The sequence below is a fragment of the Megascapheus bottae genome, chromosome 8 (genome assembly GCF_031878675.1).
Source record: "Megascapheus bottae isolate mThoBot1 chromosome 8, mThoBot2.hap1, whole genome shotgun sequence".
NCBI lineage: Eukaryota > Metazoa > Chordata > Mammalia > Rodentia > Geomyidae > Megascapheus > Megascapheus bottae.
Window position 1 is genome coordinate 62,069,115 of NC_143516.1, and position 14,935 is coordinate 62,084,049.

At 43.4% G+C, this 14,935-nt stretch overlaps 1 protein-coding gene across 1 annotated transcript in view; it reads left to right on the forward strand.

The window, feature by feature from the left end:
* Me1 (malic enzyme 1) overlaps window positions 1–14,935 on the forward strand; it is a 93,375-nt gene that overhangs the window by 71,968 nt on the left and 6,472 nt on the right. The window contains exons 8-12 of the mRNA XM_090338508.1: window positions 428–525; window positions 1,849–1,962; window positions 9,260–9,365; window positions 10,430–10,572; window positions 12,801–12,974. Of these exons, the coding sequence (XP_090194634.1) occupies window positions 428–525; window positions 1,849–1,962; window positions 9,260–9,365; window positions 10,430–10,572; window positions 12,801–12,974 (635 nt within the window). The remainder of the gene's footprint in view (window positions 1–427; window positions 526–1,848; window positions 1,963–9,259; window positions 9,366–10,429; window positions 10,573–12,800; window positions 12,975–14,935) is intronic.

The following is a 14,935-nucleotide window of genomic DNA, read 5'->3' on the forward strand; positions in this document are numbered from 1 at the left end:
CTAAGCAAGCATTTACTATGTGCCTCATTTATGGTATGGAAATTAGTCATAGATACCAAGACTAAGAGTAATTAGGTGGAAGAATGTAACAGCATTAACTACTCTTTTGTCTCATATGGTATAACTGATGTACGAAACGCTTTCTCACTTGAGTTGAAATTCGCAGGTTGGGCCAGACTCCATGCTCTTGCTCTTATTCTTCAAAGCATCAAATAAGTCACAGGATCTTCTGGGAACTTTTGTGGATCCATAGTAAGCTTCTGTGGTAGACTACAGATTCATAGGTTGTGAATGTTACTTCACCTCCTTCTTGCCGGGTGTAGGGTCTCTTCCTATGCCAGCTGACCTGTCCTATGACAAGTTCAAGACCTAAATAAAGGTCTGCAGTTTGGCAGGATCACTCAAGGGTATTCATTACTTGTTTCAGGAACGGCATCTGTTGCAGTCGCCGGCCTCCTCGCTGCTCTTCGAATAACCAAGAACAAGTTAGCCGACCAGACAGTGCTGTTCCAGGGTGCTGGAGAGGTACCTGCTTGCTCTCCCAAACTAACCAACTACCCCTCTGGTCCAGGTTGCATAGATTCTTTCATAGTTTCATAGATTGTAAAATGTAGGCTTTACTGGTGGCTCTCAAGTGTTGAGTCTTATTTTTGTTTTCTAAGAGAAGTGAGTATATAGGTAGAAAGATTTTGTTTTCATTTTTCATCATTTCTTTTAAAAGTATCTTATCTTGAAGTAGTTGTACAAAGGGGTTACCATCCACCATGTCAGTTTATGAATACAGTGCATTGTGATCAATAAGAAAGGTGTTGTTCCACAGGTTTATGTTTGTAGCGTTACCTGATGTTCCCTGGGGTTTTGTTGTGCATATTTAAGGTGTGAGGTGAAATGAGAAGAAAGGGTTACAGTTGCAGTTGGGCAGTGCTACTGGCTTCCATCTCCTCTACTACCAGAGTCACACATTTCCACTTTGTTTCATTCAGCCTCACATCTGTAACTCTGTATATTTTCAAGCAAAAGTAGAGTACATTATAAATGTTCACATGAAAAGAACTGTGATTTATAAGTACTGCATTTGTAAACTGCATATAAACTACAATTACTGGAAGGAGATATAGCAAGACCAAATTATGCTATTTCCTGTTATCATTGTCCATAATTGAATCATTTGAAAGAAGAAAACTAGTCTCCAATGATAGTAATTTAATTCCAGAAACAGAAATAATGATATAAATCTTGTGGGAAAACTGTCAGGATCTCTCTAGAGTTACAGAATGTAATAAATGTTAAAAAAAACGCTTTTAGAAATATCTGTCTATATCTGTATGTCTGTCTCCATAGATACAAATCACCAGACAAATTTTCAGATTTCACAGCCTTTTCTGTGTTCACATTAAGAAAACAAGTACGTGGTGGGGAGCACGTATTTGGGGGATCCATTTCATTCTTTGGCCTAGTTGGGCAAGTTTCCACCCAGATAACTAAGCTTCCTTTATTACCTGCAGATGGAGAAGCTTGAACCTAGCAAGTGAGCTTGCTCAACACATTCTTTATCAGTTCAGTCTTTTCCTGTTGAAGCAAATCTCCTATTAATAGGATTAAAGATTGTGACAACCAAGGATTTTATTGATTCATTGTTGCTAAATTGCAAGTGAAATAATGGCTCTTGTTTGGTGAAGCGCTCAGTCCACAAGTGATGAAATACTTTGTGAAAGGTGACTGCAGCTGTTTAGTTTGAGAGAACTTTTTGCAACCTCTCATGAACAGAGGCAAATGAGGTGACTGTACCTCTGGATAAAATGTGGTAGTGGGTGAGTTTTGAAATCTGTTTCCTGACCTCGTTTTCAGGCCGCCTTGGGCATTGCTCACCTGATTGTCATGGCCATGGAGAAAGAAGGCCTGCCAAAGGAGAAAGCGATCAGAAAGATATGGCTGGTTGACTCAAAAGGCTTAATAGTTAAGGTAAGAATAGGGCCCTTTAACCATCGTGAAGTTCAGATTCACAGTCGTCGTCATCATCATCATCGTCTTCTTTTTTTACTTGTTTGTTGTGGGGCTCAAACTCAGGGCCCAGGTACTGCTCCTGGGCTCTTTGATCAAGGTTAGCATCCTACCACTTTAAACCACATGCTACTTCTGGTTTCTGGTGGTTCACTTAGAGATAAGAATCTCAGGGACTTTCTTTCTCGGGGTAGCTTTGAATATCAATCCTCAGATCTCAGCCTCCTGAGTGGCTAAGATTACAGGTATGAGCCACCAGCACTTGTCCTGGGTTTCAGTCTGAAAGACTCCTACTATTGCTGCTCTACCCATATACTATGTTAAATGCACAGCTGTTAAACACAAGCCAAGTGTCACACTAGTAATTCTGACACTAATTTTAAGTGCATAAGAAAACTACAGCTCAGGAAGAGATTCCACTTTGACAGTACAGGTCCCTCACAACACTGTGGTCCTGTCTCCTGGAGTTTACTTGGTTTCCAAGAGAGACGGTTGAAACTGAGGCACATGAAATACAAGTGGACACTTTAGTGAGCCACTCTGACAGGCGTACACAAGCTAGAGGTGGAGGAGGGAAAATGAAATGCCTCTGAATCGGCTTGCTACATTCTCTCAAAAAAAAATTTCTTGATCACCAGGACCATGGCCTAGTAGTAGAGTGCTTGCCTAGCTAGCATGCATGAAGCCCTGGGTTTGATTCTTTGGTACCACATACACAAGAGAAGTTGGAAATAGTGCTGTGGCTCTCCTGACAAAGTGTTAGCCTGGAGTAGAAGTGCTCAAGGACAGTGCCCAGGCTCTGAGTTCAAGACCCAGGACAGGCAAGAAAATTTTTTTTTGAGCAGTTGAAAGGGAATTTGTGAAAGACTTTAATAAGTGGAGTATCTGAATATTAACTTTTCTGAGCCTCACTCTTCCCAGAGTTAGCTGAGATGACAAACAGGACCCACTTTATTCAGCTGTCCGGAGAGCTAAGTAAGACTAGATAGTGAGCATCTTGCAATCCATGGCCCTCTTTTTTTGGGGGGGGCACTCCTGGGGCTTGAACTCTGGGCCTGGATGCTGTCCCGAGTTTCTTTTGTGCAAGGCTATTGCTCTACCACTTGAGTCACAGGGCCACTTCTGGGTTTTAGTTTGTTTGTTTTTTAGTTTGTTGCAGTTAAAAGTCTTTTGGACTTTCCTGCTTGGGCTGGCTTCAAACCGTGATCCTCAGATCTCAGCCTTCTAGCAGCTAGGATTATAGGCATGAGCCACCAGTGCCTGGCATACTTCGCTCTTTTATAAGATAATAGAAATAAAAAGAAACACATCTTCCTTCTGTGCAAAGATGGCATGAATTGCCCTCCCAGGAGTGTACAATAGTTCTGGAAGCCCAGAACTGTGCTTTGTAGAGATATTTTAATGTGAATGTTGAATATACATATACAAATTATGGCATACATTTAACAAAGATTTACTGAGCACCTTGGATTATAATATTTGGAATAACTGAAGCTGTTGGCCAAACCTAGTCAACTATTTCTACTTCATACTTGCCAAAATAAAAAGTGCAAATATTATAGAAGTTCCATTCTAAAAGTTTGTTATATATCCAATAGCTTGTTCACTATTTGATATAGAAGGACAGTAAACCAATTGATCAATTCTTTTCATGTCTTTGAAGTAAAAATAAATCTTAGAATAACTTAAAAAGAATAATCTTGCTTTCAAATCAACATGATTCTTTTGTTATTCTTTGTCCTTAGATAACATCTGTTGATAGCCTATAATAGCCATTTTATGAACTTACAGTGTAATTGTACTATATGAAAAGAATCATGAAGTTTTTTTTTGTTGTTGTTGTTGTTGTTATTGTTTGTCATAGGGCTAGAACACTGGGCCTGGGTGCTGTCACTGAGCTCTTCAGCTCAAAGCTACCACCCTACCCCTGAGCCTGGGTGTTGTCCCTAGACTCTTCAGCTCAAGGCTACCACTCTGCCCTTGAGCCGCAGCCCTACTTCCAGTTTTCTAGTGATTAATTGGAAATAATAATCTTACATTCTTTAGTGCCCAGGCTGGCTTTGAACTTTGATCCTCAGATCTCAGCCTTCTGAATAGCTAGGATTACAGGTGTGAGTCACTGTACCCAGCTCATGAAGATTTTTTTTGGTTTTTGGGGTTTTTTTTGCCAGCCCCAGAGCTTGGCTTGAACTCAGGGCCCGGGTACTGTCCCTGAGCCTCTCTGTGCTCCAGGCTAGCGCTCTACCACTTGAGCCACAGTGCCTGTTATAAAGAAACATAAGTTTTTAACCAGAATACTTTCTTGGGAAAGCCCTTTCACATTCAAAGATACAAAAACCCCAGCGTCAAGTGCTAACTGTAGCGCACTCATCTTTGGAAGTTTATTATTAAGGCATGGTGATTATTTTAATAATGTCTCACATGCTTTCTGTTTCCATTTCAACACACACTGAAGCATTTCCCTTAATTGATCTCAAAACCATAGGTGCAATGGAAGGAGTTTATGATATAGACTTTCAGTATTGTCAATAATAAGAACCTCATTGTTAGGAAATTGAGGTGAATCACTTGATCACTGATGATATGCAGATATCTTTAGTATTTTGTAGCAGGAGATATGGATATATCGATTTAGTGGAGTATTAATGCATTTTAATATAAACAAGTAGTATATAACAAGTAAAATCCTTCTTAAGTAAAAATCAGAGGAAGAAGGAAGGTAATAAGGAGAGGAAAGCCGGGTGTTGGCAGTATGGCAGTGTCACATTGCACAGTTGTGACTTTTGGAACATTTTCAGGTAGGACAGGAAGCCACAGAACAAACCAATCCAGGCTTAACTTACTTCTCCAATAAATACATGTTGGCTTCTACCAATAAATCATGTGAATGTTAAGACAACAATTACCAAGTTCGGTATTTCCCCGCTCTTTTAAGGTGGACTGCTTCTCATGCAGAATAAGATGGAGACTGCTTGAAATTTGCTTTGGTTTTTATTTTGCTCTGCGTCAAATAATCTTACCTTACCATATTTTTTATTTATAGTTAAATGCCTAATTGCTATAGAGATCACCAACCACAGCATGCCAGGTATTATAAAAGTGGTTTTTGTCAAGATCTTTTTCCTCATGGTGCAAAATACTGGACTAGGGCTCCAAAGTCCAGTACAGAGAGAATTTTCTTCTCCTACTGTGCTGTCAAGTATTTAACAGTGGAGCTGCCACCACCTTGAGTGACACCCAGCACGTTTCATATACACACACTGAGGGCAGTCTGCCTCCCAAGAGACTTTGCAGTTTGGAGAGAGTGATGTCAAGACAATCTGCTTTTCATTCCATGTCCAGTATGACACTGCATATGTGGGCATAGGAAAGACAGAGGCCAAAGGTCAGGTGACCTCATCTCTTAGGCAGTCAGATGGATACTAATAGCACTGCCCACTGTTGAAACAAGTCACCATTCAGCCTGGGGTGTCTTGTGGCTTGCATTATATGAGGAGAGAAGGAAGGAGGAGAAGAAGGAATGAAATCAGGGAGGCAGGAAGGGAAGAAAGAAGATACGGAAGGAATGTGGGATTTCTGTGTGAAGAGTGCTCATGTGTGTTTTGTCAAGAGAAGGGCAAAAGAGATTTCAGCAGGGAATTACAGAAAGGGAGAAGGAAGACAAAAGAAATGGTTCTGCTATAGGGTCTAAGTAGTTGGCATAAGGGATTTGTGTGTTACATCAGGTTTCTGAAAACCGGAGGGAAATGAGCCATGAGTCTGGAAAAGTCAAAGTCTAAAGGCAGCTGGGCAGTGTTACTAGATGTAGGGAAGCGGCCACATTTAATCAAGTCAGCCTGGAAGCCAAGTGGAAAATACTTGGCTGCCTTTCCTTTTTGCGTTTTGATTCTCCTGCTTTCATCTAGTGGAGCCCTGCGATGCCCATGCTGCCTCTGGGGGTTCTAGGCCTCTGGGTGCTCCCAGGCCTTGGATGCTTCCAGCGTGTCAGTGGCCCCAGCCTGGGTTTTTGGGTTGGGGGGTAACTCACAGTGCAGGCCCTAATTCTGCCCTCTCTGGCCAGGGTCTGCCAGAGTCGCTGTGATGAATGAGGTATGATGTTTGTGATGAAGCACACAGCTTTTCTATTTTTAGCGCAAACATAGGCAAATTTATTTAAAACTGTATACTAAAGACAGTTTGGCTGTTTTCACCCAGCATTTTTTCATCTCCTTTATGATTTGCTGTCCATTTAAGCACTTTAGAGAATTTAAAGCCCATTAAATAGGAGATTGTGAATCACAAAGAGAAATAATGAAAAAGGAAAGGAACAGTAGAAGTGTGTGACTGCCCAGTTACTGTTCTGTAGCTTTCTTCCCTTAGACCATATCATTTTGTATTTTTTTCCCTGAAAACATGTACCTTTTCCAACTTATATCTGATAGGAATCTAGAAAGTTCTTTTAGGATGGTGAGTCTCAACTCTGGCTTCTTAAAAGCCACACTAGGTCCTGGCACACTGGAGTGGAGCTGACCTGGGCAGGGGCTGGGGATTGGGTACCCGGCTGGGGTGGCATCCGCCCAGCTTTGGCAAGCCCAGATCTGGCTCCTCAGCACCTCCCTGTGAATGGCAGAGGCTCCACGTCTGGCCCATGCTCCATCTTACCTGTCCCTGCCACTTTCCATGTCTCATTGTGGAACTTCTCTGAGTACCACAAGATCCTCTTGGAAGTAATGTTCATTTATTTGCTATTAATGATGAGAATGTGCTCTTTTCTTCTCATTCATGTCCTAGGCAACAAAAGCCACCACAAACGTTTAAAATGGCGCGGCCATCGTTAACTGATGGGGACATTACTATAAATTAAAATACTTTACATTTGCTATCCTGACAATCAGAGCATTGCACTGAAGCAAATATTTTGAAGCCCTACATTAAGAAAATGAAGACTGTATCATTGTCATTTTCAGATTCCTTCATGTCTTTCAAAACATTTTGCATTACAGATGAGCCAGTCTGTACTTAATATAAATGGACTCTTATTTACAGGCTATGTTATGCCAGATTGAATTTGGTTATTTTCAGCTGCTAACACCATCATCTGAAAGACTTGTTTGCTAGTGTTATTTTCTCGTATGGGTGGCTACTTGGAGGTTTGGTAATGTAATGAAGAACAGGCTTCTATTTTTATGGAGACCATGGGCACATTTGTTTGCTGCTCTATGCCACTGGTGAGTACTGCATTGCTGAGAGACAGCTGTCTGTGCGGCCGGAGAGCAGGGGCTTCTTTGCTGCAATGGCCACATGCACTTCTGGTGAGAAGGGCTAAGCTCGTGATTTGCCTGAAACAGATGCAGCCGATGTGACTCCCATGCAATCACTGGTATCTGCCTTGGAAGTTTCACTGTCTTAAGAAGTCGTTATTTTAGCCTACACCGATTGCAGAACATTTGGAAAGAGTTCAGGTAGCTCAAAACGGTGTCTGTATGACCAGATTTTTTTTTCTCTGCTTTACAATGCAAGATTTTTCCCTTTGGCCACATACCAAAGGTAGTAAATATTAAGGTAATTGAGGTAGTAGGTAGATTGCGAAAGCAGTGTATTATTATAATAGGAAAATCAATCATGAACTCCAGAAACAATTGGGAAGAGTGACGGTGAGTGAAAATTGGTGGACTATATAATGAACATTAAAGCCATCACTCATGGTTGCATCTCTAGCCACAAAGTCCCCCTGCTAGACAATAATCATTTGTGTTTCATGCCTTCTGGGTCCTCTGGAACAGGTCTGATGCTCCATTGGGGTGGTGGGAACCACGTGTGGGTAGACCTACAGCAGCCTTACAAGGCCAACAGTTGGCCAGCTCAGAGGCTTCCGAAGCCAGGCAAAGGCACAAGAAAGAAAGCAGTTGGGAACTTCCCTCCAGTGCTTCCGTGGGCCTAGGCTGACAAGTCTCCTAGCTCCTGCACCTGAGGTAGATCATGCATTCGTGACCAAATCTCGGGGAGGGGGTGTGTGTGACACACTCCCAACTTGATGGGTCGGATTAAAATTGGTCAGCATTTTCATGCTGCAAAAGGGCACTTGAACTCAGTGTCAGTGATTCAGAGCTCACTAGTATATGACGAGAGAGATGTGAGAACCGTGTCCTAGAACTCAGAGCTGACTAATGATGGGTTCTGTGTCAGGAAGCTCTCCTATATAAAGGTGCATCTCTAATGGAAATAGTAGTCTGCAGCAGACTAGAAGGAAATAGAGCAAACTCCTCAGTGCTGGATTTGGTTTTGTTGTTTGTTCCCCCCCCCCCTTTTTGGTGGTGTTCAGAATAATTTTGATTAGAAGAGCTAACACTGAGTCAGCCTGCTCCTGAGTGCTTTCCATGTCTTAGTTCATCTAACTCACTCTCAGCCTAACAGAGAAGAGATTTTTCTTGTTTTTGTTAACACAAGCACAGAGACTCACATGATTCTCATTTTCTAGAATTCGCCCTTTTGGAATTCCTTATGACTTAAAGTCTCTAAACCTCAACCAAGGTTCACATGAAAAACTCTAATAATTTATTTTTCCCCAGACTGTTGAGAGCAAATGAAATATGTAACATCAACTTGTAAGTCATAGCAGACCATATCAACTGAGGCAGTGATCTATTATAGAGTTGGATGTTAGAAAATTCATCACTGGCCTGTTGAGTTAGGTGTTTCTTAGCTGTAGTCCTTTAGCAAATGGTCTCACATTAATATCTGTTGAAAAAATGAGTGAAATAAATATCTGACATGAGAGGAGGGACCATAAGACTCGGTAGCAGAGAGCAGCTGCTCTGGAGCATCACAGCTCAAAGCTGGTCAAGGCAGAGAAGTCCTTAAGACTCCATCTCCTATGATCCGGAAAAAAGCAGGGCAGGAAATGTGACACTTAAACAACCACAGATGAGGCTCTGAGTTTCAACATGGCTTCTGGTTTTAAAAAAAGTACACAAAGGGGCCAGGAGTTTGGCCTAGTGGTAGAGTGCCTGCCTAGCATGCACGAAGACCCATGTTCGATTCCTTGGTACCACATACATAGAAAAAGCCAGAAGTGGTGCGGTGGCTCAAGGTAGAACACTAGCCTTGAGGAAAGCTCAAGGACAGTGTTCAGGCCCTGAACTCAAGCCCAGGACTGGCAAAAAAAAAAAAAAGTACATAAAAACGTAAGCACAAGTACTCCTAACAGGTAGATTATTCTGGAATATTGTGATCCACACGTTTGACAGGCTGTTCATTTCCTCCCACCTGTGTCACTTAGGGACGTGCTTCCTTGACACCAGAAAAAGAGCAGTTTGCTCATGCGCATGAGGAGATGAAGAGCTTAGAAGCCATTGTGCAAGAAATCAAGCCAACTGCCCTCATAGGTAAACCTCTTCTCCCATCTCCCCTTCACTTCCTAACATTTGAGCCCTGGGAATTCAAAGACATGATTGTGCTCTTGAGCAACAGAGGTTTCTGCAGTCTTCCAAAGCAGTAATTCATAGTATTGTTTGAGCTCCCAGTCCATGCTGTACCGGCTCAGTCCTCTACTCACACCTGGCACCTCCAGGCTTTGCACTCTGCACTCCCCAGAAACACAGAGTCTTGCACCCCAGGGAAGCATTCCGCCCCTGGGGAACATGTGGCCTTGACTGGAGATGCTGTTTGGAAGTAGGGTAAAGTGACAGGTCAGGTGCCATGTCATCCTACAAAGGCCAACCGAGGGGGGCCACACATGCTAGGGAGGACCTCAGAGGAGACGGGCGTGTCGCGTGCCCTGCGTCTCTGCCCAGCACCAAAGTAGTGCTTGCACACCTAGTAGGATGCTCGATATGGTGGAGTTTCATGTGTTAAAAACATCTCAAGAGAAGTTGTCAAAATTGACCGTGTGTGTGTGTGGGGGGGGGAATATCTGCCTACTTGTAGGCTTTCCCTTTCTGTGTGTGTGTGTCAGGGCTGGGGGGGGCTTAGGGCTTGAACTTAGGATCTGGCACTGTCCCTGTGCTCAAGGCTAGCGTTCTAACACTTGAGCGTTAGCTCCATTTCTGTTTTCTTTTTTGTAATTGTAGGATATCTTGTTAAAATAATGATGAAGAGCATCAGGGCAAAGATATCCCGGTACCCAATTCTTAGCAATGTTTCCCATCGCTTTGCACCCTGGCAGGCTGAAAGATGCTCAGAATTACTTACAAAGGAAGTCCCTGTTTTGGGCACAGTTTAATTTACTATATAAGTATAACTAAAATGCCAAATGGTGGACTACTTACTAAGAAGCTCCATTTTGGCATTCACAAGCATCTCCTTTCCTCCCCATCCTTCAGCACAAATATCCTCTGTGTAGATGAGGGTCTCTCAGAAGGGGCCTGGTGGATCTCCTGGTTTGAGACCCCCCCTACTTGGAAGAATTCAGCCATGATGTCCTGACCACTGATTTCTGTTGCTTTCTTAGGAGTAGCTGCAATTGGTGGAGCCTTCTCTGAACAAATTCTCAAAGACATGGCAGCCTTCAACAAACGACCTATCATTTTTGCCTTGAGTAACCCAACCAGCAAAGCAGAGTGTTCCGCAGAGCAGTGCTACAGGATCACTCAGGTGAGGTGAACGCTGAGGGAATTCCCTCAGTGTAGTCATGGGTAAAGCAAAGTGACCAAAAAACAGAAGCAGAGCTGTGCCTCCAAGTGGTAGAGCACCAGCCTTCAGCAAAAAAACCTCAGGGACAGTATCCAGGCCCTGAGTTCAAACCCCACAACCAACAAAAAAATAAATAAAAATAAAAAGCAAAGTGAACAGAGGAGGAGAACACTTTAATGTTCCTGGATCTTTTTGTATCTTCCTCCTTTTTCATGAAATAACTTTGTAATGCTTTGGCGATGATGGTTTTCTCTTAGGACTTAGAGAAGTATCTGAGATTTAAACAGACAAGTGAAATAAAAGGAGCCCTGTGGTTTTTCGATGGTCATTAAAATAGTTTGTAACTAGCTCTTTCCAAACATTGAAGCATACAGTACAAAAACCACAGTCTCATTTTTGCTCTGCTGAGTTTTGGGTTTGGATTTCCAGGGCTTGGCTTGGGTGGAGGCTTGGGGCAGCTGTCCTGATGCCCAGTGAATTTCAGATCTGAATCCTCGAGCTGCAGTGCTTTCCTGTTTTTTTTTTTTTTTTTTAAATCATTAAGGTTGGGAGTTTTGCCTCGTGATAGAGTACTTGCCTAGCATGCATGATTCCTGGTTACCACATACATAGAAAAAGCTGGAAGTGGTGTTGTGGCTCAAGTGGTAGAGCTCTAGCCTTGAGAAAGTCCAAGGACAGTGCTCAGGCCCTGAGTTCAAGCCCCAGGACTGGTGAAAAAAACTTACCCGATATTATTATTTTGTACTTGTTCATATGGAAGAAGTGAAAAAATCCAAGAGAACAGAGTAGCAGCTGCATTTTTATCTCTATAAAACTCTTACTTTGGAAATACATCCAAAGTGAAGTAGAGAAGGGAAATCTCAGTCATGTCACTCCACAAATCAGAGTCTGATTGATAGTGAGCTTCTCGATGCTAGAATTAGAAATAATTTTTAAAATAAATAAATAAATAAAGAGGGCTGGGAGTCTAGCCTAGTGGTATAGTGCTTGCCTAGCATTCACGAAGACCTGGGTTCGATTCCTCAGTACCACATACATAAAAAAAAGCCAAAAATGTTCTGGCTCAAGTAGTAGAGCCCTAGCCTTGAGAAAACTCAAGGACAGTGCTCAGGCCCTGATTTCAAGCCCCAGGACTGTCAAAAAAATTAAAAAGCAGCAAAAACAAAATACAAAAACAAAACAACAAAACCAAAGAACCACTGCATGGCTTATGGCTCTTACTTGAGGGTAGTCTTGGGGGGGTCCTCTTTAAGTTTGCTTTTATCCTGTTTGTAGCTTGGGAGTTTACCTCACCTCCTCAATGGTCTTTAAATTGTGTGTGTGTGTGTGTGTGTGTGTGTGTGTGTGTGTGTGTATGTATGTGTGTCCTGGGGACTGAACTCAGGGCCTAAGAGCTATCTCTAAGCTTTTATTTTCAAGGCTAGAGCTTTACCAGTTGAGCCATAGCTCCACTTCTGGCTTTTTGGCAATTTATTGGGAATAAGAGTCTCATTGACTTTCTTTCCTGGTCTGACTTTAAACCTCAATCTGCAGATCTCAGTCTTCTGAGTAGCTAGGATTACAGTGTGAGCCACCAGCACGAGGCTAAATTCCTCGAGGAGAAAAAAACATAGCTTTCTGTTCAATAACAAAAATTTAGTACTTTGTAAAAATAGGGGAAAACAATAAATCTGTGTTTAATTATTGTGTCTGCGTATGATCTCAGTAAGCCTCAAGAATTTACAGTCTGTGTAATTCACATGTGTAAAATTAGCCAACTTTACAAAGTTATATTTTAAAATTTGAATGCATCAGAAAATAATGCCGTCTTAACACTTTTTTTGATTTTCCTAATGTCTGTAAATCAGATGGAAATCAAAGAAAGACATTTTAAAGTAAGATGTGATTTCTAGAACTCCAATGAGAGCCTGCCACCTCTGGGTTCAGATGTGTGACCTGGAAATGTGTGAAAACGGTTGCTGAGCCCACAGCCATAATACTTCCTGGATTTGCTCATTTTGAGGTCAAAGGCTGGGCCCCCTACCATTTCAGATTCCTCCTCCAGTGTCCCAGGAGCCGCCCAGAGTTAGAGGCACTTAGCGCTGCAACCTCAGATGACTACTGCCACAGTGCCAGAACTCGCAGTGCCACAGCACGTTGGTTCAGGCTCCCGCCTGTTTGTCAATTGGTGCTGTGTCTCTCTGTTGCAGGGCCGTGCAATTTTTGCCAGTGGGAGTCCTTTTGACCCAGTCACTCTTCCCAACGGACGGACCCTGCACCCCGGCCAAGGCAACAATTCCTATGTGTTCCCCGGTGTGGCGCTGGGGGTCGTGGCGTGTGGCCTGAGGCACATCACAGACAAGGTCTTCCTCTCTACTGCTGAGGTACGTGCAGCCACCGTGAGGCCAGCCCTTCACCAGGCCTCAGAGTTTCCATCTGGTGTATCAGGGAAATGGAGAGGAGGTCTCTCGGCGGGGAGGGACTGGGTAACCAGGAGTAACAAGTTAAGGGTGTGCCCCCAGTAGCTATTAGAGAAACTGTGACATGACTTTAAAGAGTGGAACCTCTTTTACTTTCACATTGAGCTCAACTTCTGACCTTAAGGTACCCAGAATACTGTTTCTAAATGCTGGCTTGGGAGGTGTCTCTGCATAGAGTCACGCATGCATCGTACCGGGAAGGGGTTCAACTGTTCTAGCAGAAAACCGAAATGGTGCTAAGATCATGCAGAAATGATTCCCATGAAAAGGCTTACAGGGTTCAGAATGTCCTGGGAAGGGCAAGATCTTCAGAACACCATAGTGAGGCCCCAACCACCAGGACCCCCCCAAAGCCTGAGATTATGCCCCCGTGCCAGCTCAAGATCTGGACACAGCTCCTTTGGTGGTGACAGGGGCACGGAGTCTCTGTTAAGGATGCGGTCACTGGGGCCATGGAGATGCCGTGGGGTTTGGGTGGCTTTCAGCTTCCACATGCCTTGAGAGTCACCAGGTCACTGCTTGCAGACTTGTGAGTGTGGATGCCAGGAGGCCTTGGTGAGAGGCCTGAGCGCCTCTTAAAGTTAAACCAACACAGAGACCATACAGGATTGTGGAGGAACTGACTAGAATAAGCTTGGCTGATGGGGAGAGACCATTGTCCCAGCTCCTGCAGGGCTCCTGCATGTAGGATGCAAAGGGGCCCTCGCCCTCTGCTGTAGAAACCACATTGCAGCCTCCTGTTCTTCTCCTGTGGCAGTGAAGCCTCAGGGTTTCTCTGATCCCCAGATCTTCTCCCACCACTGTGGGTGTCAAAAGGGCTCATCCTTTTTTTTTATTATTCATTTTCATCATCTTTCTGAACAGACACATCAGAGAAATCATGATCTTTTACTCCAGACTAGAGCCTATTTCTAAACACCTCTCGCCCCCCTGTGACCAATAGTGTGAAAACACCCTGTGGTTCTCATTCAGTAAAGATGAACACCAGAAAGAGACTGGCCATTGGAACGGTGTTGTTCTTATGGCCACTGCTGCCGCCGCTTTTCCCTCGAGCCTCAGTATGACTCTCCTGTTTTTCTTATTCTTCAGTTCTGTATCATTTACTTTTTTTTTTTTTTTTTTGCCAGTCCTGGGGTTGAGCTTAGGGCCTGAGCACTGTCCTTGAACTTTCTCAAGGCTTTTTTCTATGTATGTGGTACCGAGGAATCGAACCCGGGTCTTCATGCATGCTAGGCAAGCACTTTAACCACTAGGTCAAACTGCCGGCCCTGTATCATTTACTTTTGCTTTCATCTTTCTCTTCTTTTTGGCAAGTCTGTTTTCTGGTACTCATTTTTTTTTTTTATTTTTTTTTCTAGTCTTGGGGCTTGAACTCAGGGCTTGATCACTGTCCTTGAGACTTTCTCAAGGCTAGAGCTCTACCACTTGAGCCACAGCACCACTTCTGGCTTTTTCTATGTATGTGGTACTGAGGAATCAAACCCTGGTCTTTGTGCATGCTAGGCAAACCCTGGTCTTTGTACATGCTAGGCAAACCCTGGTCTTCGTGCATGCTAGGCAAGCACTTTACCATTAGGCCAAACTCGCGACCCTGGTGTTCATTTTTTTAATCCTACATTTTTCCTCCCTTTTCCTACCTCTTTATTTATTTCTGTTCCCTTTATTCTAATAATTCACCAAATCTGGATTTTTTTTTCCCCCAGTCCTGAGGCTTGAACCCAGGGCCTGGACATGGTCTTTGAACACTTTTTGCTCAAGGCTAGCACCCTGCCACTTGAGCCACAGCGCCACATCCGGCTTTTTCTGAAAATGTGGTACTGAGGAATCGAACCCAGGGCTTCATGCATCCTGGGTGAGCACTCTAC